Source organism: Aulonocara sp. 'chitande type north' Nkhata Bay, linkage group LG14 (assembly GCF_057382095.1).
Source record: "Aulonocara sp. 'chitande type north' Nkhata Bay isolate Kocher_YH1m ecotype deep benthic linkage group LG14, A_spYH_male_GT1.1, whole genome shotgun sequence".
In the NCBI taxonomy this organism is placed as follows: domain Eukaryota; kingdom Metazoa; phylum Chordata; class Actinopteri; order Cichliformes; family Cichlidae; genus Aulonocara; species Aulonocara sp. 'chitande type north' Nkhata Bay.
The window spans coordinates 18,912,017-18,937,173 of record NC_141357.1 but is presented as its reverse complement, the minus strand read 5'-3'; the positions used below and the strand labels follow the sequence as shown (position 1 = coordinate 18,937,173).

At 43.4% G+C, this 25,157-nt stretch overlaps 1 protein-coding gene across 7 annotated transcripts in view; it reads right to left on the bottom strand.

Annotated features, from left to right (window-relative positions):
• gria4a (glutamate receptor, ionotropic, AMPA 4a) overlaps positions 1-5,249 on the bottom strand; it is a 124,929-nt gene extending 119,680 nt beyond the window's left edge. For all 7 annotated transcript variants that reach the window (XR_015124665.1, XM_086261373.1, XM_086261374.1 and 4 more), the window contains exon 1: positions 4,892-5,249. Coding sequence is in view for 6 of the 7 variants with exons in the window: in XM_086261373.1 (XP_086117499.1) it covers positions 4,892-4,985 (94 nt within the window). In the remaining variant the exon portion in view is untranslated. The remainder of the gene's footprint in view (positions 1-4,891) is intronic.
• Between the last annotated feature and the right edge of the window lie 19,908 nt (positions 5,250-25,157).

The window sequence follows — 25,157 nt, the reverse complement described above, 5'->3', positions numbered from 1 at the left end:
TGAAGGGAACGAAAGATAAATGGGGAGGGCAGAGAAAAACAGAGGAGGGGAGAAGTGAGGAGATAGCCAAGATCTTCATTAGCTTTGTTATAAAAGGTAATTTGTCTTTTAGCACATTCTCGCTCTCTGTCTCACGCACAAACATGAATACCAACACATTTATGGAGGCTCACACTGCAGACTGCATTGATGAAATCTGAGAAAGACAGAGAGATGGAGAGGAAAGGAGAAGAAAAGAGAAACGACTAAGCTGTCGGGAAAGCCATCAAAGAGATAATGAGTCTGAGAGGACTTAAAAGAAAACAGATCAAAAAGGGTCAGCCAAATAAAGGAGGAGAATATGCCATGAAAAAACACAGAGTAACAGAGAGCAAGCGTTAAAAGTCATTGTTTTTTTTTTTTTTAAAAATGAGAGCTTCCCCTCATGCAGTTCAGTGAAAGAGAATGAGAAGAAGAGGTAGGAAGAAACAGAAAAGGTAGCTGTATTGCATAAAACAGGAAAAAAGGCCAAATTAACAAGAAGATAAAACTTATACAGATATGTAGGAAAAGAACTAGAGAGATAGATGGGACTGACAGGTTACTACCTGTACTAGAAAGGAAAGAAAGAAAAAAATGAGGGAAAAGCTGTTAAAGGTCATGTAATCTTTTCCATACATTCTCAATGGAAAAGATTCTGTTCTTTAACCTTGAAAAAATATGCTACCTGTAATATAACACCAGTAACTTCTAAAATCAACAGAAGAGATCAAAAATGTTATAGATATGCTAGGTATTTGCCTTCAGTGAGATATAAATGGAACAAAATATGAATTAAATAAGTGGGTGAGACAATGTTTGAAAAGCTCTGAGAGTGACCCACCCACTAAAAAGAGGAGCGTAGGGAGACATGAAGTTTTTCACTGCAGTCTAGTGAAAAACTAAGTACACCCCATGATTCAGCACCTTTAGAAGCAAAAACTTCACTTCAAAAATAACTTTATTATAACTTCATCAGTCTCTCACATCATGATAGAGATATTTTGGCCAACTCTTCTTTGCGTTACTAAAATTCATTGAGGTTTGTTCATGCACAGTTCTGTTAATGTTCATCTCAGCATTTCAGTCAGTGTGAGCGCTGAAATTTGACTGTGTCATGCTGACAGCTTGAGTCTTTTCTTTTTCAGCCGTTCTGTTGTAGGTTATTGCTATGCTTGGGATAGTCATCGTCCTGCTGCGTGACTCAATATTAGCTAAGGTTTAGCTGTCGAACAGATGACCTCCCATTTGACTCTAGAACACTTTGGTGTACAGCAGAATTTAAGGACCACTGTGGCTGAAAAACAAGCTCATTGTTCAAAAAGTCTTGTCATTTGTTCAGGTTCAGCTTTGCAAACCTAAGCAATGCTGCCATGTTCTATTTTGAAGAGGCTTTCTGCAGAAAACCCATTCAGGACATACTTATTCAATCTTTTCATGAACTTTTCCATTACGCAGTCTAACCATGGTGCAAATTCACTGGGAGGTCCAATCTTTGTGGTATTTTGCCAAGTAATACCCGAATGCTTCAAAATTATAAACTGGCAAAAGGTCTCTTTTTCTAGAGGTGCTTAAACTTGCTCATGATGAGGTGATCAAATATCTGGCAGCATCTGGCATCTACTTACCTTCCTAATTCCTGTGGAAACATTAAGGGTGTACTTAGTTTTTCACAGGACTGCAAAGAGTGATGTGAAAATGTTTAGAGTTTTTTTTCATATCACCTCATATGCAAAGAATAACCCCTTGTAAACTACACATCAGCAGCCTAAGCTGTGTTAAGATAACATAACATAGCAAAATTATATCAGCTAAAACACTGAAAAAAATGGATTTTTCACCTGATTCACTCCAACAGATGGATGGCAGCAATGAACCTCCAACCACCAAAGAAGAGAGAAAACCAGTGAGCGAAATGGTCTGTTTGACTGAACCATCTGGAATGTTGTGTTGTAAACTGTTTTAAACGTCAATCACAAATGTACTCGGCAGTCAGAAGACAATAAAATTAAGCCACAACCTAAAGGAGCTTTTAGAGCTATCGAGCAGTCAGTGCTGTTAACAGTCATGGCTTGTGTTAGGTACATATTAAAATTGTACGTATGAAAGCAACTCGCAGTCAGTCACTTTCTTGTATCTTTAAAATACTTAGCAAGTACTTGGATAAATCATTTATTTAGTGTCATAACTAAAAAAACACACCTGTAGCGCTTACTGGCAAGTAGTCCCTTGTAGGGCATCTATAAGTCCAGGCGGTTTGTTGTTTAGCTATAAGTGCTCAGGATCAGGATCTTGCAATTTATCTTGCAAATCTTGCGATTTTAACAGGTATTAGAAGGCATGAGCGCATCATTGGAGTTTTAACAGATTTACACGCTGTCCGTTTACCTGTCCGTTTTTTGGATTGATTTGAACATTTTATTTAAATTTGCTCAAATTTTAAATGGTATAGCACACAGCTGTTTAACCAAGCTGCTCAACTTATATAACCCCAAAAAGAGCACGGAGATCATCTTTCCTGATGCTCTTAGTGCAGCCGAGGTCTTAATTTAAGCATAGAGGGGATCGGGCTTTTGCAGTTGCAGCCTCTAGTGGAAAAACCTGCCACTTGATATTTGTACTGCAGTCTATACAGTCTTTTAAATCCCATCTTAAAACTCCCTTTTTCTATTTTGCCGTTTAATTCCAGTTCAGTTGGACTTCCTGTTACTCTTGAGTCCCATTAATGTCTTTTTTATGTTGTGGTGTCTTTTTTGGTTTGTTTTTAGTCACATTTAATTGTATTTATTTGTTTTTATGTTTTGTTTTGTTGTGCTTATTTTACTGAGCTAAGATTTTATCTTGTTTGTTTTGTAAAGCACTAGGTCATCCTTGTTGCTTTGTTCTATTGAAATAAAGATTGACATTGACGTTAAGATAATCACATAAATTAATTCTGCCTAACATTACGACTTGAGGAAAACCAACGTGAATTAGTTTCAACCGAGTCAGGCTCAAGTCAACTGAATTGGATTACACGAGCAGACTGTGAAGCCTTGACATTGCTTTGCGAGAGAGAGAGGAGAAGAGGGGTTGAGAAAGGAATGACAGGGGAGGAGATGGGAGGCAGAGCATATTGAACAAAGCAATTATCACTACATAACATGTCACTTATCCATGTGGCTGCATGTGTCCCTTTAATACATCAGCTTCACTCTGATTTCTAGTGTTTCTTCTACAAAGCCCAGAGAAATCATCTCCAAATATCAAGACACACGTCTGTACACATACACAGAGAAGACCTTACAGCTGGAGCATGTGTGGGAACTGCGCAAATTTCACAAGAAATAATTTTGTGCAAACATTACAATTTCATCCAAAACTGAATTGTTGTATGGCTTATGATTAGAAATTCCAAGTGGCTTGTTCAAAAATGAAAATATATTTTAGTTTTAGGGTAAAATATCCTCTGAGAGAACACACACACACGCACACACATACAAACACACTTAACACGTACTGAAACTAGATGAGGACGTCATTGCAGTAGTTTGTCAAATATTTTTTTCTACATATTCGCATCTTTATTCTTCTTTGTCTCACACTCTCTTTTTCAAACACACGTATGTAAAAAAAAATTGTCTGTGCATCCAATGGCATTACACTTGTGTGCAATGCAGAGATATGCAAATGACTTCTCAAGTCAGCCCGAGAGCCAAGTGGATGATCATGTATGTATATTGGAGTGTTTTAAGGAGGCTGGCCAGAAGGAGGGAAGAAAAGACTGCATGTGTGTGCTTTAGCATGATCGTGCATGCTTCATGCAGCATGTAGACGTATGCAAGCATGTTCACTGTGAGCATGTGTTGTTGAATGTTTAGATGCGTGCTTGACATTTGTAACTACTCAAATGCGCAGAATACACCAGGTGTGCATTACTCTAACTGTATGTGGACAGTGTATGTGTGCACATCCATGCTTGAATATCAGTGCAAATGTGTGTATGTGTGTATGCGTGTACCTGTGTGTATAAAATCAGGAAATATTTAGCGCATTAAGTTTATTGGCAGCTGTAGAGAGACAGAGTCAAGGAGGCGAATCTCATTATAGGACCTCCCAGCTGCCCCCCACAAGGAGTGATGCAGTGCATTCATTATCACACACATGCCTGGCTGGATGTGTGTATGTTTGTGCGTGAAGCAAAGAAGGGGAGGAAGAGATTCTGAGCATGTGTGGTGGTTCATATGAGTAAACCCATGATTCAGATGCAGTTAACTTCATCTCAGATCTATTAGATGGCTTGAAATACAGGCTCATCCCGCACTGACACGGGGTAACTGGAAAAGGGCAGACAGCGAGAGAGAGAGAGAAAGAGTGTGTGTGTGTGTGTATGTGTGTGTGTGTGTGTGTGTGTGTGTGAGAGAGAGAGAGAGAGAGAGAGAGAGAGAGAGAGAGAGAGAGAGAGAGAATACTGCAGTGTCTAAACACTGAAGAAGACTAGAAGGGAACAAAGCTCGCTGAAACATTCATGAGCCCCGAACAGCGTGTAAAATACACGCAAATACATTAGAAGGACAGACAGAGTGAAAGCGTTTGTGTGCATTTATAAACCATATGAGTCACAACCAAACCAGCACTAAAATATCTTGGATTAGAAAAATAATAATAAAAGTAAGAAAAGATGCACCACAGAGGGAATGTTCCTATAGTTATATGTTCTTCTGTTCCTTCATTCTTAAGTGGATTTCTCGTGTTTTACAGAATCTTATGGTTTGCTGGGTCCTGGTGCACCTTTTTTTCATGGTGACTGCTGTCCGCTAAAAATCCACCAAAATTCCGCGTAGTGTGTCAGATCTGAGTGTCCGTGCGTAAAATCAGTAATCCTCCAACTCACCTATCTGCACTGAGCTGGGGAAAGCCCCTGTCGCCAGCCCCCAAAGGGCGGAATACACCCCGAGAAAGTGCCAAGAAAAAATTATAATCCTCATTTTTCTTTAATTCAATCCCTTCAGAAACTGTTGAGAGACATCGAGGGAGATGGGGAAGATGCGAAAAGACAGAAAAAGGCGCTAGAAAAAAAGAGACGGGGAAAAAAGAGAGAAGAAGATAAGAGAGGTTTTATTTTCCCCCGTTTCCCGGGTCGTATTCCTATTCCATGGTGGTTTCGGTCGGTTCTTTCCCTGCAGTGTCCGCTCAGAAGAAAGCTGTGGGTCCGGTGCACATGTGAACACAGGGAGAGAGAAAGAGTGAGGGGAAACTCGTAGAATGATTGGCGAGCAGGGAGAACAGCCTGCATGGAAGAACTGGACATGCGCGCCCAGTCTCTCTCTCTTCAGCTCGTCCGCCCCTGCTCTGTCTCTCACTCGCTCACTCACTCACCCAGGGTTAGACGGACTGTTTCTCCATCTCCTTCTACATCTTCCACCCTCCTTCTCCGACGTCTTTAGGTTTGCTTGAACCCAAATGGTAAATTCTGGACGGGTTAAAGTGGAGAGAAAAACAAAACAACAGAACTCATGTTTAATCTGTCAATGAATGATTCACAAAAGGGGTGCGCGGGGCATAAAGTCAGAAAATCAAAGTGATTAATTTGAAAATGCGACGTTTAACATATATACTGTTGGGTTTTTGGGGGTGGCGTTGTTGTTGGTGGGGTTTAAGTCCAAAGTGAGAAAGAGTGTCAGAGAACGCGCGCTGGTGAATAACTAATTACATTACGAACCCAATCCATCCTCACGCAGCGCTCCACTCCGCTGTTAGAGCGGAATATGTTTGTCCAACCTGTGCAAACCTGTGAGGGAAACCTCAAGCTCTCTTTAACTGCCGGACGCCGTTCGCGTCCCGAGTTTCAGCTAAAATCATCGTTATTTCAACGTCACGACCCCGTGAGCGCAAACATCTGCCCAGTGAGGGGAAAACTGCAAATACAAGAGAGACGGTGCGACCATTCCTTGACACGGGCTCATAAAAGTCTGAAATAATGAGATAGTCGGAATAGCTTAGAATAAGGGAATAAAACGGCGGAAAGGGAATCATAGCCCGGAGTACTCCGTGTTAGAGTGCGTTATGTTAATGCCGTATCCCATTCAGAGTCGTTTAATCTAGCCTGCCGGTAGCAGGTCGGTAAAACTGACAGACGGTCTGGGATCGCGTAGTTACACGGTGGAGAGCACAGTTTCATTTTTCCAGATGGCAAAACGAAAGGGTTGCTTCACGGCTTGTCCCAGTGAAAGATGTACTCTGCCCGTCTTTGAAGGGTTTTCCCGATCGGTTGCAAGAACATGCGACTAAATCAAACAGCCTGGAAAAATGCGAGTTCAACATTTTCTTACATTTTCCACTATACATCTCTACCTTCCGAGAATGTTAATTCACTTACAATTAAGACTCTCTTTCCGCGATGAAGCAGCATGCAAACGGTTGATTGTATTTGATTTAAAGCTAGAGTTTTTCCATAGAAGCAAACACTCTGCATCTTATTGTAGCCTGGCCTTATTAGAGTGCTTGGATAAACAGGGTGGCATCGTTGATCTTGGCTGGTTGTTTACCTCCATCGGGCAGTATCATGTGCAAGCATTTTATATTCAAAAGCTCAAAAGCTACACGCTGAGGATTCATGTATATTCAGAGTCCTGCAAACCAGTGTCCAGCAGTTTGAAGCCTCAAGTTCCTCCACCGCACTGACGAAATCTGTCCATGGTGCTGAAGTCAAACTGCGCTACAGGCAGGCTGACTCGTCACTGCTCTCACACCATGTGCCGCTGAGAGCAAACAATCTGCAGGTATCGCTAAAAACAATCATCACACCAGAACATAATGCTGATGAGTTACTTCCCTCTGGACAAAGGTGTGCTAATTAGTACCTACCTCCTACTGTGACTGTTACTTGGCCGGATGGCATTATTGTGTATGCCACATAAGATACACTTATATATACATTTTCTGACATTTTAATTTAGTCAGGTATGCAAATTGTAGTAATCTACTTGATAATCACTTGTTTTGGTGAAGTCTAATGTAAACTTATACATAGATATAATTATACCAAGTATTGCAATGTGGCTGTAATGGAAAGGATCTCATAGGATCTCAGAAATTCAGTAGCACTGCTTACTCTTCATATCATGTATATGTGGACTATCTATGTGAACATTTTCTAACTGTGTTGCAGACAATACAAATGCATGCCAGAATGGCCTCTGTCCAGACTAAAGCCACAGATCCACTGATCCATTGTGCTGCTTTGTACAAAAGTCACTTGCCAGAGTGAGCAGAATGTGGTGTTGGGAACCCAAAGTGAAGATATTTTCTCAGAGTTTTCAGTCCAGGGCTAAGCCATCTGTACAATAATTTGTTGCATGGTAATGGACATTTATTGTGGTTTATTTTGAGCACATTTTGTAAATGTCCCGGTCGTTGAATTTAAGCTCACTGAATGTAATAATGGCTTTTACCACTGTCACTTGCCAAGTCACTTTCTGCAACAACGCAATGCCATTAGAAATCAACTCTGGACATCAGCGGCTTCAAAAACAACCACTTAGCTTTTCCACATTACTGATATAGTCATTTTAAACAGTGATGACAATAAATAAAACCCCACAGTAATTTTTAAAAGTTTAGTCATACAGAAAGCAAAGCTGGCAAAAGCAGGTAGCAGTTTAATAACTGTTAACTCTACGATATACATGTAAAAATGTATTTTATTAGTCAATGTAAACTGTGGTAAAATCTTCACACAAAAATATTCAGATTGTAATTTGAACATCTTCTAGAGAGGCAGAAACTTGGCATTCCTGAGTATACCCAAAAAGAACAAGTTCACCATAATAACCGACATCTGGATTCCACTGGTTTCATCTTCCAGGTGGTCCCATTTCAACGGCACAAGAACACCATATGACTGAGATGTGTGTATCAGTGGCTTTGTTTGTGTGTAAGGCAAATTGAACAATCAAAACAAAGCAGCCACTGAATCAAACTGATGTACCGACTGATTATTAAATCATTAAATTATTGCCTGGCCAGCTGATGTTGCAGCTCAAGGATGAAATAAATGTGAAGTGTACTGTATCCAAAGAAAAGTACGGCAATTACAAAGAATATGTGACATAACACTTTAACTCCTTTTTTTACCAGATGATTTTTTTTTTTCAAAAACAGTTCATAAAAATATTTAAAATGTCAAACATGCAGCAACTAAATGACATTTATTGACTTTTTGAATTTGGTTTGTTTTTTCCGTTGCCTCAAAAATGCATTAGATGGATCATGACTGAGATACAATATCAGTGCTTATGTTATCAATTGTGAATGTTATAAAACATTCAAAATAAAAGGTTTTTAATTTTTAATAAAAAATATCTTTTCTAGTATTCAGTAAAAGCTACAGTTCAGTGCTCCGCTTTGCATAACCTAGTGTTTGTTGCAGGGTGAAGTTTACACAAGGCACCATGCAGAAGTTTCTTCATGAATGACCACTTTACTGTGTTGGAGGGGTTTGCATGCCTGTGTGATCAAAGGAGTTATGTTGTCAAAGGCTGCTTGTCCCTGATGGGATCTACCAAGGAAAATTTGATGAGAGTGAGGAGCCGGCCTGTGGGATATCAGGCCTCCAACCTAAAGCCAGCAGTGGGAGAGAAGCTTGGAAAAGGTATTGGACCATGTTCCTTTCAGGGTGCTTCAGGCGTAAGGGTCCCATTGCCATGGCTATTTCATCCCCGTACAAACACAATTAGAGTTTGTTTTGCACTACCAGTCAAAAGTCAGACTCATACCCAGTGGATAATGAACTTCGCCAGTGCTGCCCTTTTATCACTGATGATGTTCTTAACTTTTATGAACAGAAGCTCTGGATGCAGGCAAAGGATGTCGGGATTCTGTTGGCTTCACTGAAGGTTGACCTCCAGCGTGCACTGTTGAGTGTATAAGCACTGGCATGTTCTACTGGGAGAGAGTTGCTGGGTAGACTGAGGATATGCTGGAAAGATTATGTATATCTGCTCACTTGAGAATGCTTCAGTGTCCGCCTGGAAGAGCTTGAAAGATGTGGATGGGGAGAAGGAGGTCTGGGCATGCATGGATGGATGAAATTAACATGAGGATGCTTTAAAAATAATAACATGAATAGTTTCTTAAAGTGAATATTATTGCTTGCAAGGCAGCTGGGCTTTTGCAAGATTTGCAAGATCCTGATCCTGAGAGAATTCATCTTGTGAGACTTCACAGTATGTGTGCTACAGGCAAGAACTTTATTTTTTTTTTTGAAAGTGCCTTTCCTTTCCCCGTGGCTTTTTATGCACAAATGTTCATTGCACAGAAAGCAAGAATGATGAACTACATACTTAAATACCTATAACTGCATAAATGGCTGTCTGCTTGTTCTGAAAGCTTCTCAGACGTGGCTTGTTTTTGCAGGGATCAATAACAGGATTATTTTAGGCTGACCTGTGGTGGACAGCAATAGACAAAGAGATCATTTGTCACCTGTCACATACTTTTTGGACCGTTTACAAATACAAATTCCCAGCATTCAAAAGGTAGCATGTTCCATTATATATATATTATATTGTTCCGCGGCCTGGAAAGTAGACAGAAAAAATAACTAAATGAAGACGATATAGAAAGGAGAGTTTTTAGTTCTGTCTATATACTTCTGTTCTACTCATAGCAAGTCAATACAGATAATGCTACAGCAGAAAATGATTGCACATTCCCTCATATCTTGCAATATCTAGCTGTAACCAATTTCTGAATCCATTCATCAATATATACATTGCCTCTGAGGCATTCTCTTCCTCTGCTGGATTGAAGTCATTTGCTAAGTTCACAGTCAATATACCACCCCAGTAAAAACGACCGATCAACAAAGAGTCCCATAGGCTTGTAGTAAATGACACTCTCGTGTTTGCTTTTTCAGCTGACTCAAACCAGAATGGGTGTAAAGTGAAAAAGAAATTTTTACTTTTCATTCGACTGTTTCCTGAAAGTTTAAATAAGCAATCCAGTTTTAATCACTGTTGCCATATTTCATGTTACTAAATACCTTCTACTGCATTTAATTTATCATCAGTAAACTAATATAGTAAGATACACTATATCGCCAAAAGTATTCACTCGTTTGTTTTCACACGCATATGAACTTGAGTGACATCCCATAATCAATCCATAGGGTTTAATATGATGCCAGCCCACCCTCTGCAGCTATAACAGCTTCAGCTCTTCTGGGATGGCCTTACTCAAGGTTTAAGAGTGTCCATCCATCCAACCATCTTCTTCAGCTTTATCTGGGGCTGGGTCACGGGGGCAGCAGCCTAAGCAGAGAAGCCCAGACCTCCCTCTCCCCAGCCACCTCTTCTAGCTTATCCGGGAGAACACCAAGGCGTTCCCAGGCCAGCCGGAGATATAATCTCTCCAGCATGTCCTGGGTCTGCCCCGGGGCCTCCTCCCGGTGGGACATGCCTGGAACACCTCACCCAGGAGGCGCCCAGGAGGCATCCTTATCAGATGCCCGAACCACCTCAGCTGGCTCCTTTCGATGTGGAGGAGCAGCGGCTCTACTGAGCCCCTCCCGGATGGCTGAACTTCTCACCCTGTCTCTAAGGGAGAGGCCAGCTATCCTTTGGAGGAAGCTCATTTCCGCCGCTTGTATCCGCAATCTCGTTCTTTCGGTCCCTACCCATAGTTCGTGGCCATAGGTGAGGGCAGGGACGTAGATCGACCAGTAAATGGAGAGTTTCGCTTTTACACTCAGCTCTCTCGTCATCATTACGGACCATTAACACACTCTGTCAAACAGACAGACGGTTTAAGAGTGTGTGGGAGCATTCTTCCAGAAGGAGTTCTTCCAACCACATTTGTGAGGTCAGACAATGATGTTGGACAAGAAGGCCTGGCTAGCAATCTTTACTCTAATTCATCCCATACGTGGTATGTCTCCCTCAAACTCCCTCATCCATGTCTTTATGGATCTTGCTTTGTGCACTGTTTGCAGATATGCTGGAACAGAAATGGGCCATGTCCAAACTGCTATTACAAAGTTGTGAGCATAGAGATGCTCTACTTGACGAAGGAAGCTCATTCCATGAAGCTCTCTATGCACTGCTTTTGTGGTAATCTGAAGGCCACATGAAGTTTGACGGTCTGTAGCGATTGACACTATGCGCCTCAGCATCCACTGGCCTCCGCTCTGTGATTTTATGTGGCCTACCACTTTATAATGCTGTTGCAGTTGCACCCAATCACTTTTACTTTTTATAATACCACTAACAGCTGACTGTGGAATATTTAATAACAAAGAATCAATCTATCTATGTTACGGGAGTGATGAGTAAGAGAACCCAGACGCGGATCGCTCGTTAAGATTGAACAGTGTCTTTATTTACAGTGAAGCAAATCCAAAGTAATCCATAGTGCTAAGTCCCTTCCGTGCTCCCCTCGTGTGTCCATACGACTTTCGTAAACAGTGACGTCTCTCCTCTCGTATCTCCGTCTCACTCGTAGCCTGGAAAAAAGGCAAACAGATGCGGTTAGCCTCCCTCCGCTATCAAACGTTTGTCTAACACTCGCTGAATTCGAGTCACTACCCGGCTTGGTGGAATACTCCAGCGCTGTCTGTCACTCAGCCACACCATTAAATAGTTCAGTCACAATGGTGGATGATTGGCAGCAGCTGGCGAGGAATCAGTTGCAGGTGGGACCACTCAGAGTGGCGGAACTTCCGGGTCGGACATCTCCCGTTGCTACGCAACCGCGTAACAACTACAACGGAGACAAAAACAGAGCGGGAGAACAAACACACACACACACACACACACACACAGGTCGCCGGTCGGGGCACCGTCGAACCTGACAGTACCCCCCCTCTAATGGGAGCCTCCCGGCGACCCAGCAAACTTATCAGGGTGCCTGCGGCGGAAGTCTCTCACCATGGCAGCATCGAGAACCGCGGACCGCGGCACCCAAGAACGCTCTTCCGGACCGTACCCCTCCCAGTCCACCAAAAACTGAAAGCCCCTACCGCGGCGCCGGGCATCCAATATCCGCGATACGGAATACGCCGGCGAGCCGTCGATAATCCGGGCGGGTGGCGGGGGCCCGGAGGGCGGGCACAAAGGGCTGGTCCGGACAGGCCTCACCTGGGACACATGAAAGACATTGTGAATTCTCATGGAACGGGGAAGAGACAAACGTACAGTCACAGGATTCAACACGGCCAGGATGGGGAAGGGCCCGATAAAGCGTGGAGCCAGTTTCCTAGACTCGACCCTCAGAGGAACATATTTCGCAGACAGCCATACCTGTTGCCCGACCTGGTATGCAGGGGCCGGAGCACGGCGGCTATGCGCAAGTCTCTTGTTCTGCTCAGCGGTCCTCAAGAGGGCGGTCCGGGTGGCGCGCCATGCCCGCCGGCAGCGCCGCAGGTGGTGCTGGACTGAAGGAACCGACAATTCCCCCTCCGACACAGAGAGAAGCGGGGGCTGATACCCCAGGGAGGCCTCAAACGGGGAAACCCCAGTAGCCGCCGACGTGCTAGCATTATGGGCATATTCGACCCACGCCAGTTGATCGCTCCATGATGACTGGTTCGAAGAGACCACACAACGCAGCATCGCTTCGAGCTCTTGATTAGCCCGTTCCGCTTGCCCGTTGGTTTGAGGGTGGAAGCCGGACGACAAGCTGGCCTGGGCCCCCAGTTCCTTACAAAACTCCTTCCACACTCGCGACGTGAATTGGGGACCCCGATCGGACACGATATCTTGGGGAACCCCATGGAGACGGAACACCTGCTGCGTGAGAATCTTGGCAGTATCCAGGGCCGAAGGGAGTTTCGGCAGAGCAACGAAATGAACAGCCTTTGAGAAGCGATCGATCACGGTCAAGATGACTGTGTGACCCGAGGAGGGGGGAAGACCGGTAACAAAGTCCAGTGCAATATGAGACCACGGGCGGCTGGGCACAGGCAATGGACGAAGGAGGCCAGCAGGGGGTGAACAGGAGACCTTGTTTCGGGCACAAACGGGGCAAGCGGCCACATACTCCCGAGCGTCCTTCCCTAGAGTCGGCCACCAAAACAAACGTTGCAGAAAGGCGATAGTGCGGTTTTTACCCGGGTGGCAGGCAAACTTGGCCGTATGGACCCAGTGAAGGACCTTACTTCGGACCGCCGTGGGAACAAACATCCTCCCATCGGGCCCAGTGCCCGGATCAGGTTCCGACCGCTGGGCAGCCTTAATAACCCGCTCTATGTCCCAGGTCAGAGCCCCCACGAAGCACGAGGATGGCAGAATGGGTCTCTCCTTCTCGTCTGGGTCGAGATCCGGGGAAAATTGGCGCGATAAAGCATCTGCTTTAAGATTGCGGGAGCCAGGTCTGTAAGAGATGGTCAAGTTAAACCGAGTGAAAAACAGAGCCCACCTGGCCTGCCGGGCATTCAGTCTTTTGGCCGCTTGGAGGTAGGTCAAGTTCTTGTGGTCTGTCCAGATAACCACCGGATGCTCGCTGCCTTCGAGCCAATGTCGCCACTCTTCAAGCGCCAACTTAATGGCGAGGAGCTCCCGGTCTCCAACGTCGTAATTGCACTCTGCAGGAGATAAGCGACGTGAGAAAAAGGCACATGGGTGTAATTTTGCATTCACTCGTTGGGATAGTATTGCCCCCACACCTGCGTCTGAAGCATCCACCTCCACAAAAAAAGGTTGACTGATGTCTGCCTGTACCAACACCGGAGCTGAGGAAAAGAGGTGCTTGAGTCTCACAAAAGCCCGTTCAGCGCCGGGAGACCACTGGAATGGCTGCTTAGGAGAGGTTAGGTTGGTGAGAGGCAGGGCGACCTGACTGAAATTGCGGATAAACCGTCGATAGAAGTTGGCAAATCCCAGAAACTTCTGCAGCTGCTTACGGTTCTTGGGTTCAGGCCATTCCACCACTGCCCTCACTTTGGCCGGATCTGCCCGCAGCCGTCCCTCCTCGATGATGAACCCCAAAAAGGAGACCGTCTGCACGTGAAACTCACACTTCTCTGCCTTTACAAACAGCCGGTTCTCCAACAGGCGCTGCAACACCATTCTCACGTGCTTGACATGGTCAGCCGGGTTCCGAGAAAACACAAGGATGTCGTCTAGATAAACGAAAACACAATGATTAATGAAGTCCCGTAAAACATCATTTATCATGGCTTGGAAGACCGCCGGAGCATTCGTGAGCCCGAAAGGCATCACCAAATATTCAAAGTGCCCACGATGCGTGTTGAACGCCGTCTTCCACTCATCCCCCTGGCGGATTCTCACCAGATGATAAGCACTGCGGAGGTCCAGTTTAGAAAAGATGGCAGCCCCCTGAAGGAGTTCAAAAGCAGAGGTGAGTAAAGGAAGCGGGTATTTGTTCTTAATGGTTATCTTGTTAAGACCTCGAAAGTCAATGCAGGGGCGGAGCGTTTTGTCTTTCTTCTCAACGAAGAAGAAACCTGCCGCGAGAGGAGAGGTGGACTGCCGGATTATCCCGGCCGCCAGCGAGTCGGTGATGTAGCCCTCCATTACCTCTCGCTCTGATTTCGAAATACTGTATAGACGGCTTGTGGGCAAGGGAGCGCCGGGTAGCAAGTCTATCCCACAATCGTACGGACGATGGGGGGGAAGAGACTGGGCCTTTTCTTTACTGAACACCTGGGCTAGGTCGTGATATTCAGCTGGAACTGCAGTCAAATCGGGAGGAGCGTCAGGTGAAGATGGGCTAGTGGACGTCTGGCTAACTGTAGCAGAACGTAAACACTGTTCATGACACTTAGGACTCCACCCAGTTATCCTGCTGTTCTCCCAATCGATCTGCGGGTTATGGCGTTCGAGCCAGGGGTAGTCCAAAACTAGCGGAGTGTGAGGAGCCTTGAACAGAAACAGGCTGATTTGTTCAACATGGTTTCCGGAAAGAGAAAGAGTCAAATCAGTAGTGCGATGTGTTATACTGGCCAAGGGGGCACCATTCAGCGCCGCCACCTGGAGGACCTCAGGTAAGGGTTCAACAGGTATGCCCAACGTCTGGGCCAGGGCTTCGTCAATAAAACTTTGTTCGGCCCCCGAATCGATTAAAGCACTACATGGGTGAATACAGGACTGGAAAATCAATTTGGCAGGACAGCTGAGGTGGGGCAAGATGTTTGCGGTAACGCCTGTCAGTATGCCCACGGCTACTGACGAGCAGCGTCTTTTCCCGACTCTGGGCATTTATCAGAAAAGTGTCCTCTCTTTCCGCAAGTGAAACACTCACCCCCCTGAGGTCTTCTCCGTCGGGCCACAGACCTAAAGCTGGCTCGACCGATCTGCATGGGCTGCTCCTCCTCCAACGGCTGTTCCTCCCACTCCCGTCTCCACTCGAGAGAGGGCCCTGCCGAGGTTTTGCTGCCGCCCGCTGGTCGCCGTCCAAACTCACGCCTATGCTCATCCAACTGAATGCACACATTCACCAAAGCACTGAGCGACTTAGGCAGTTCTCTTGAGGCCAACTCACGTTTTAGATTTTCGTTCAGGCCGTTTATGAAAGCCCCTCGTAGTGCATTTTCTTGCCAGCCGGTCTCCTCGGCCAAAATCCAGAAGTCAATCGAGAAGTCCGCTACACTCCTCCATCCTTGTTTCAGGGAAAACATGCGATGTGCTGCGCTGTCGGCGCTGGAGCCTTTGTCAAAAACACAACGAAATTTGCACAAAAAATCTTCATAAGAGATAGCAGGTTGCATGCTTACCACGGCCTGGGCCCATTGTAAAGCGCGTCCAGTCATTGATTCCACCATTAACCCCACCTTGGCTCCATCTGAGAAATAAGACCGAGGCTGTTCTCTAAAAATGAACGAACATTGTGTTAAGAACCCGCGGCTCTTATCCAGATCTCCACTAAACTTCTCAGGGGCCGGCAGCGGGTGCTCGCGCTGCAGTGTGGGAGGGGAAGGAGGCAGAGGAGAAGCCGCGGCTGTGCTGAGAGACGGCCCGGGCGACGGAGCATCAGCTGTAGCCCCAGGGGGAGTTAGCAAAATCCCTTTTAATTCAGCAACCAGCTGCCGTAACACAGTTTGTTCTTCAACAACATGTTTCATCATTTTTTCATGGCGTTCCAACATCTCACCTTGAATCGAGAGTTCTCGCAGAACCGGAGCGGCGTCCGCTGGGTCCATGTAAGTGGCTGGAGTATTCTGTTACGGGAGTGATGAGTAAGAGAACCCAGACGCGGATCGCTCGTTAAGATTGAACAGTGTCTTTATTTACAGTGAAGCAAATCCAAAGTAATCCATAGTGCTAAGTCCCTTCCGTGCTCCCCTCGTGTGTCCATACGACTTTCGTAAACAGTGACGTCTCTCCTCTCGTATCTCCGTCTCACTCGTAGCCTGGAAAAAAGGCAAACAGATGCGGTTAGCCTCCCTCCGCTATCAAACGTTTGTCTAACACTCGCTGAATTCGAGTCACTACCCGGCTTGGTGGAATACTCCAGCGCTGTCTGTCACTCAGCCACACCATTAAATAGTTCTGTCACAATGGTGGATGATTGGCAGCAGCTGGCGAGGAATCAGTTGCAGGTGGGACCACTCAGAGTGGCGGAACTTCCGGGTTGGACATCTCCCGTTGCTACGCAACCGCGTAACAACTACAACGGAGACAAAAACAGAGCGGGAGAACAAACACACACACACACACACACACACACACACACACACACACACACACACACACACACACACACACACACACACAGGTCGCCGGTCGGGGCACCGTCGAACCTGACAATCTATCTATCTATCTATCTATCTATCTATCTATCTATCTATCTATCTATCTATCTATCTATCTATCTATCTATCTATCTATCTATCTATCTGTCTGTCTGTTAGATCGTAAGTTGTGTTTCCAGCAGCCACTGAGCAACTTGTCACCACTCGTGCTTAAAAGGTTACAAGAAATAACCATCATCCCCTCCACTTTGAGTGCTGGTTATTCATCCATCAATCTCTTTCTTGTGCTGACTCATCAGTCTAAATGTCCTCTTCCTCCTCCCCATCACCTCCTCCTTCCCCACCTTCCGCATACTTCCTACAGCTCTTCAGCTTCATCCTCTACCTTAACCATGGTCTCTGTGACTCATCCTTTTAACCATATTCACATAACCATATTCCTCCTTCCCCACTCTCTTTTTAACCCTCCCTTATTTCTGTTAGCACTTCATTATGTTGATATCATAATCTATCAGACCTCTCAGTAGTCTTCCCTCTACTTTATCTTTTTATCTAATTCTTGTCCCCAACCCTTCCCTTCCTGCAACTTGACCTGTAGTACCATGTCAAATTGTGTCCTGTGGCCCAGCTTCCCTTTAGCCAGCTTGCACCTTGTTGAAAACAGACCAAAAAAAGGAGCATTTGTAGATATGCATCAATGGATTGTATTACACCACGAGGTTGGAGCTGCATTACTCTAAGTAGAGTGACGATCAATGCAAATCAATGACATCCGGTGACCAGTGCATTTATAACACGTAGCAGCTATTGTTTAGCTCATGTGACTTCAGACTGTTAAAAAATGCATGCTTAGTAATGGCCCTAAATGATGACAGTGGGGATATAATGTAGACATAGGTCTTGGTCATTTTTACACCCATTACTATAAAATGCAGCTTTTTTCCCCCAAAAAACTGGCATGCATATTGAAAGTGTAGATAGACGTCAGTGTGCTCAGTGAAAGTAACAGATCAATACAAATTTAAATCAAAATTTAGGTGTGAAAGACTTAAAGCAACATGTTCGGCAGTTGCGCAAGGCTGGAGCGACAGCCCACACATTGAGTAGTTACACAAACCTCTGAAGAGATTTGAAGGTCTTTGCAGAGCACATCGATGACTGAGGAAATATGCAGATTATGGTTACAGACTGTGCTCAGTCTCTCCCACACCTGTGAAATCAGAGCCCTCTGTGCCAGTAAACCATGACTTGTAAATAAATGCTATTATGGTTTGATTCAGTGACAGAGTGGCAGTGTGCCGCATCAATATGACTACCGGCAAGAATTAACGTCAGGCTAAATTAGAGGCAGCTACAACTGTGAGGAAGCTAGTAATTCAGAGATTAAGCCAGCAGTGTTGTGCTCATCATTATCTTAACAGGTTGCAATTTATGTATTTGTTCTTTTTTTGAAGGAGTGATATTGTCTAATGTTTAAATACTAACCATAAACACATGAATAATGCAGAGTTAGTGCATAAATAATACAGATGTGTATACACACACACAAGTTATGTATTGAGAAGCCAGCACAGTGATGTGTATAACTCATAAGCCATTAATGTCCTACCAGTCATCTGATACACAGCTGAACAGTGGAGATGAGACAGATGTCACTGATGTCAAGACATGAAAACTCCCCACAATCGTCAGTTCCAGCAAAGGTCCAGCATGCTGAGGCTTGAGGAGAGCAAAAAGAAGGACTACATGGATAAGTGAGTGTCAGAGCCATGATCCAGGATAAAACAAGGAGCATCCTTGAATACATCAGGGAAATGCCCCCCTGAGACAAACTGCTACAAGAACTGCCAAAGGCAGCAGACGACTGATGGAAATGACTAGGAGGAGGAGAAGAAAATGTCATGGAAGACCAATTCACTCCAGACAGAGGAAGAAATCCTATCACTGGCTAAAAAAGAGACAGGTAGCACATTGGCCCTAATCATGACAGCACTTGAAAGGGCCCTAAGCACCAGATCCATAAACATAGGAGCATACTTGCAATGACAACCCTGAGACAGTCCAGCACAGTGGACAGAGTACACTAAGAGGCAAAATCAAGTGGCCGTTATAATATATTGTGCCATATATGGATTAGAGGTCTTGAAGACATGCTGAAAAACTTGCAACTAAAATAACGTTTCTCACGTCCTTCACCAAGCACTTTGTTTATCAGATATAGTTGCAACATACTGCTGTATCCTTGGCACTACTTGTTTCTGTGGAACCTCTAATCAAATTGAGTTCTGTCCATGGGACTTAAATATAAATACACAGGAGCTCATTGAAGAGACTCATAAAGTGGCACTCAAGTCCTAATGCTTCCCAATGTAGCAGGGTGATGGGATGTGTTTAGGTGTGGTTGAGGTCCTTTAAGGCTTTCTGCCAGGAGGATTGTCTAAGTCATGGTCAGGTTGTTGAAAGGTTGTATTTTAATCCAGACCATGACCCATTCCTAAACCTAATCAGGTACTTTATTTCCTAGCTTCACTAAACTACACACAAAAAATACTGACTATTATTAAAAAAGCACTCCATCACGAAGCCTTTTAGGCAGAAAGCCCCTGAAGGAAAGCAGCAAGGGAGATTTGAATGAAATGCAACCGTCACAAAAGGAACATTCTGAGAGTCGTTCAGAGGCTCCAGTGAGGAACATTTTATTAATAAAACTATTACTGACGAAGCATTTATGTATGTAGGTCTGCATGCATTCGTATTTTCTGTCAGCAACTAAATAAAACAGTTTGCATATATGGATTTAACTTTTATTTGAAAAATTAAAAATAATAAGTCAAAGTCAGAAGCCAAATATAACAGTAAAATTAAATATAATGTACTTACAGTATTTGGATGAAATAGAAATACAACTCATGTAACATTTTGGTAATAATACAACAAGAAATGACACACTGAAAAATAGTACAATTAAGTACAAGCTTTGCACAAGTGGAGGCTAACACTTGCTCTTAATTTGGCTCACATGTGGGTATTGGACGTGAGAGGAATTATCATGAAAGAAGGGGAAAGTACATGAAACCATATTAATCTTAGATTTAAAGCAGAATACAGTTCAGATTCAAACAGAAGCACATGCAAAGGTAGTAACACCCGTCACTGAAAATCCCACCTCTCTCAAAAACGGACGAAATAGAATGACTCTGGGAGAAATGGAAAATACAGACCACTCCAGGAATAAGGGACATACTTTGTGGGAAAACTACAGATAATCCAGCTTTCAAATATGCTATATATGGAATATATATGCTTCTTTCAATTCATTTCATTCATTTTAAATATGATACACTAGGCATTAAGGTGTTAAATCACATTAACTCTTTATTAACAGGAGGATATGAGAGGAAACTGCTACTTTGTTTTCACCTTCTGTGTTCGCCAGTTGGACACACCACTTGATAGCGAGGGAGCTGAGGTCACCCAGAGGCTGCAGCTAAAACTAAGAGTAGTCTCTTTATCTGAATTTCACACTGGGCTCTTCTAAAAATTAGATACGTTTGTAGAAAGACTTTGATTTTTTTTTAATGAAAACTTTTTAACCAGATTATAAATTATGATACATTTATTGCAACCTCAATCTCGCTCTTTCTGCGCACCTTTTTGTGACAATAGTAGTTATCCAATTATTATTCTTTAAAGTCACATTTAATACTACCCGATTTAGCTGTGCAACACAAACGCGGCAAGATCTTGCGATGTGGACTGTCACACCTCTACTTATTTTTATTAAGTAAATTGCTTCCCTTTTGTGCTGAAAGGTCAATCTGCAGTACTTTTGCTTGTTTTTCCAAAGTACTACATGCAAGGAATTAATGTTATCAAAATTGGATTTGAAATAGTTTCATTTGGTTTTTAAGATTACCTTGTGTACCTTGGGCCTTCAGAAAATCTGCATTTGTTGTACTCAAGTCTGCATGTATCTTAAGTTGCCCTTTTTAAGAATCCTTGTGGAGATGGTTTGGAGCCAGCAGGCAAATGACTTAGCTGGGCCGGTTGCCAAAACCATTAAATGCCATCCCTGGGTGCCTGTCAGATAATGATTACCCTCTTGTGCAGTGGTCCTGGATCTTCACACACCTTGTCTAAATGCTCTGCCTGGTTTCTGGCAAGGCAGACTAAATGCAAACTGTTTGACAGATCACAGACAGCACTGTCCCCAAAGGCTGGCAGATGGCTTTAAACTGCTTTGATAATATGACCATTTGAACATTCAGGCTCAGGCACACACACATAAATGTGCAGTGCTGCCAATGGAAGTTTACCAGTGCATACAGACATAGAGATCTAAACACATACATGTGCATTTGAGCACCCGTAGGGCTATGAGAATTGTCACTTTGGCTTGCATTGATAGTGATGCACATGTACATATGGAATATATTGTATTGTAGTTTTAAGTGAATGGATGGAAATAAAATCTCTCTCTGCATCTCTCTATCTGGCCTCTAAGGCTACGTTCACACTGCAGGCGAAAGCGCATCAAATCCGATTTTTTTTTACCCTATGCGACCCATATCCGATCATGCTATGACAGTGTGAACGGCGCAAATCCGATATTTTCAAATCCGATCTGGGTCACTTTCGTATGTGGTACTGAATCCGATACATATCCGATGTTTTAGAAAGCGACTGCTGTTTGAACGGTCAAGTCGCATTAAATCCGCCTTTTACGTCACCGACACACTGAAGCCAATTATCAGCGCCAGAGAAGCGCCCGAGAAGACATCGCGAACGCTTCCTGGCCATCCAGTGTAGATGTTAGTGAGCTGTTGGGAAGACAACGTAAACATTTTATTTGTACTGTATAATCTGCAGATTCTGACAGAAATCTGCAACTATCCTTTGAAGCACCGCTCCTCTCTTAAACAGCAATAAGGATCATTATTAGGTTATTTACATTATTATGTAAATAACAAAATAACTTAAAGCAAAAATTGGGAAACGTGAAGTCCGAAGTCTTTATATTAAGGGCCATCAGTCAAACAATACTGTTGCTCTGGGTCTAAACAGAGCGCGTTGTGTGTGACATCTTCTTTTGCTGCTTTGAGCGTTCACACTAGAGCGCGTTTGCTGTCGCATTTTATTTGTAGTGTGAACGAGCAGACAAAAAAATCGGATTTGATCAAAAAATCGGAATTGAGCATTAAGACCTGCAGTGTGAACGTAGCCTAAGTCAGATCTGCACCATGCCCTTTCTCCTTTTCTCTCATCCTGCCATCAGCCAGCAAAAAACATCTGGGCGTTCATTGTGTGTCTCGATGTGGTGTGTTCACCAAGAGAACACATTAGCTTTGCAGTGAGCCTGTGTGTGCATGTGTTTGTGTGTGTTGGTTTCCCAGCAAACCTGCCAGGCTAAGCGTCCAACATCTGTGAGTTCAGATGTTTTCTAATGATATGCTAATGGTGCTGGAGGGAGACAAGCACAGAGGCTAATGTAGTGGTCACAAACCTCTGCCTCCCTCTCTTCCTCCATGCTAGAATGATGGTCTACCCATGTCATGTTCTTCATCTACATCTGGCTGCTCTCGCTGCTCTTTTTAACTTTTTTAAGGATTTAATTACAAATAAAAAAAACATTTTTTTTTCACTGAAATATAATGTTTTAACATCATCTGTCACATCAATGGCAACATTTGCACCCATGTCAAATATGTTATTCTGCAACATTAGCTTATTGTGTCAAAATGAATGATTAGTTAAGACTTCTAAATATGACCATGTCATCAGTTAATGTAAAAATCACAAAATTCTTTGTTCTATGAGAAAACATAATTTGAATATAATGACAGTTACAGCATATCTAATGTTTTAATATGTATGTAATATTGTATAAATCAGATAGTGAACACAAGAGGTGAAGGGAGCTGTCAAGCTGCAGAAGTCATGTTGAGCTTGAATGGCATGTAGGACTACAGAAGCAGCTGATAGGCAATTGGAAAAGATGAGGTTCACGCTAGAAACAACCAAAGCAAAACCCTAGGTGTGGGAAGAGCTTAGTGACAAGACTTTTGGTGGACCTTGAAGTGGTTCTGGCAAACTGTTATGAAACTCAAGATGGGTTAGGGTCTAGCTGTCCACACTACACACCATGGCTGCGGTGCTTCTAACTTCTAACCTTAACGTATTAAAGGAATATGTTAAGGTTCACTTGAATCCCACTGACATGCTTTCTTTAGAGGAATGGAGTAGATTGCCTAGCACTTGAGGCAAGATCACTGAGGTAGCTAAACAGCTCCTTGGTAGCCAGGATCCTGGGGTGGATGAGATTCATTGTGAGGTTTTCAAAGCTCTTGGATGACACACCTCTGCCACACTGCCTGGAAGTCAGACAGATTGGGATGGTGGTTCCCTTTTCAAGAAGGGGGACCAGTGAGCTTCTTCCAGCTTCAGAGGGATCATACGCTGGAGCCTCCCTTGAAAGGTCTATGCCAGAGTGCCGGGAAGGACGATTGGTCTGCTAGCTGAATCAGGAGGAAAAATGGTATTTTCATCCTAGTTGTGGAAAACTGGACCAGCTCTTTATTCTCTCAGGGATATTCAAGGATGTAGCAAAGCTGTTGATTTACCAGTCAGTCTACATTCCTGCCCTCATTTATGGGCACAAGGACTCTGGGTAGTGATTGAAAGAATAAGATTACAGAAACAAATCAAAATAAAGTTACTATTCCTCCAGTTTGAAAGGAGCCAGATGAGGTGTCTTAGACATCTGATTAGGATTACTCCTAGGCACCTGCTAGCCATGTCCTGGTGGGAGAAAATCATGGGGCAGACCCAAGATATGTTCAAGGGGTTATATCTCTTTGTTGACTTATATATACATCAGGGAACCAGACTCAGATAAGAACCTAAAAATGGATGGATGGACAATTGCATTAAGAATTTAATGAAACCTTATTTTCTAATAGAAAAGAGACGAATGAACAAAACTGGAAGCATTGGAAACTACCAATTTGCCTCGCATTCTTGACATGAAAATCGAAATTATTTTCCAAAAAGCTACACAGTCTACAAAAATGTTCTTTAATGCACACTTATCATCTGTCACTTGATTAGCTAGTAATGGGTTATGCCCACTTTTGCTTTCAGAACTGCCTTAATTCATTGTGGAGACTTCACAAGGTGTTGGAAACATTCCTTAGTGATTTTGATCCATTTTGACATGATAACAATACATAGTTGCTGCAGATCCATGATGTAAATCACACATTCCACCACATCCCTCTGTAGGATTAAGATCTGTTTGCTTTACAAATCTTTTAGGCTTTTGTTTTTGAATAAGGATTTCTGTAGTTATACTTTTGCATACAGGATATAAGCTGCTCATCACTCCCCACAAATATGTTACATAAGAAGTTGGTGAACTATAATGAGGAATGAGAAAATAGCTCTCTGGAGCTTATAAGTAGGTGCTTGGGTCATAGGTACATCAAAACATAAGGGAAGAGAAGTAGGATTCTTGAAAGTCAAAGAAGGAAAAAGGAGATACATTTTGCATCTTAGTTGTATTTGAAATCAATAGTATGTTTGGTATCTCATGAAGGGAGATACATGTTTTTTACAAGGTGTAAGCTCCATGATGTTGTCTTCAATAGGTCATTGGCTTCAATTGATCAGCAGACAAACTAGGCATCTGACCATCTCCACCCCTCACATTCACTATAATAACCTAAGGCGTAATCTAAAACATGGAATACAACAGTGCTTGTGTGTGTCTCTCTGTGTGATTGAAGGTATGTCAGTGTGCTGAAAGAGCCTGCTGAGAATTGGCCTCAGTGAAATTATTGGGATTTAAGGGGGAGGCAGGGGTTTACACCAAGGTTTTTATGGCAGCTGATTACGACTTGTGAGCTCATTGAATGTGTACATGCGTGTGTGTGTGTGTGCATGGCTGTATTTCATTTGTGCACGGCAGTTGAATATTTATTAACACTACTGTCATTGCCTGTATGTTTAAGAAAAGCCTGCACTACAAATTGGGTTTGCGTCTGTGTGTTTGTGTATGTGTGTTACTGTAGGGTCTTTAGTGCAGGCTAAAGCACATTGAGGTGATTGTTGTTGTGATTTAAGGCTGTATAAATAAACCTTGATTGAACTGAACTAAATTATTTGTATGTGTAAGTTTGAGCTGAGCAGAGGAAATATAAGTTACCAGCAATTAAACTATTATGATGTATGAACACAAGCAGGCCTGCATGTTTAAACAACCTTTCACGTACACGGCACTGACACTGTCGACCTGAATGTGTTAATATTCAGCTGGAACTCAGTGTAATCAACCTTTCTTGGCCATACAGACCTCTCTTCATGATTTGAATGTATTATTAAAACCCCAAGCAAAGAGAAATTTAATGATTTTGATTATGTCATCAGAATTACAGATTATTACCTGGTCTAA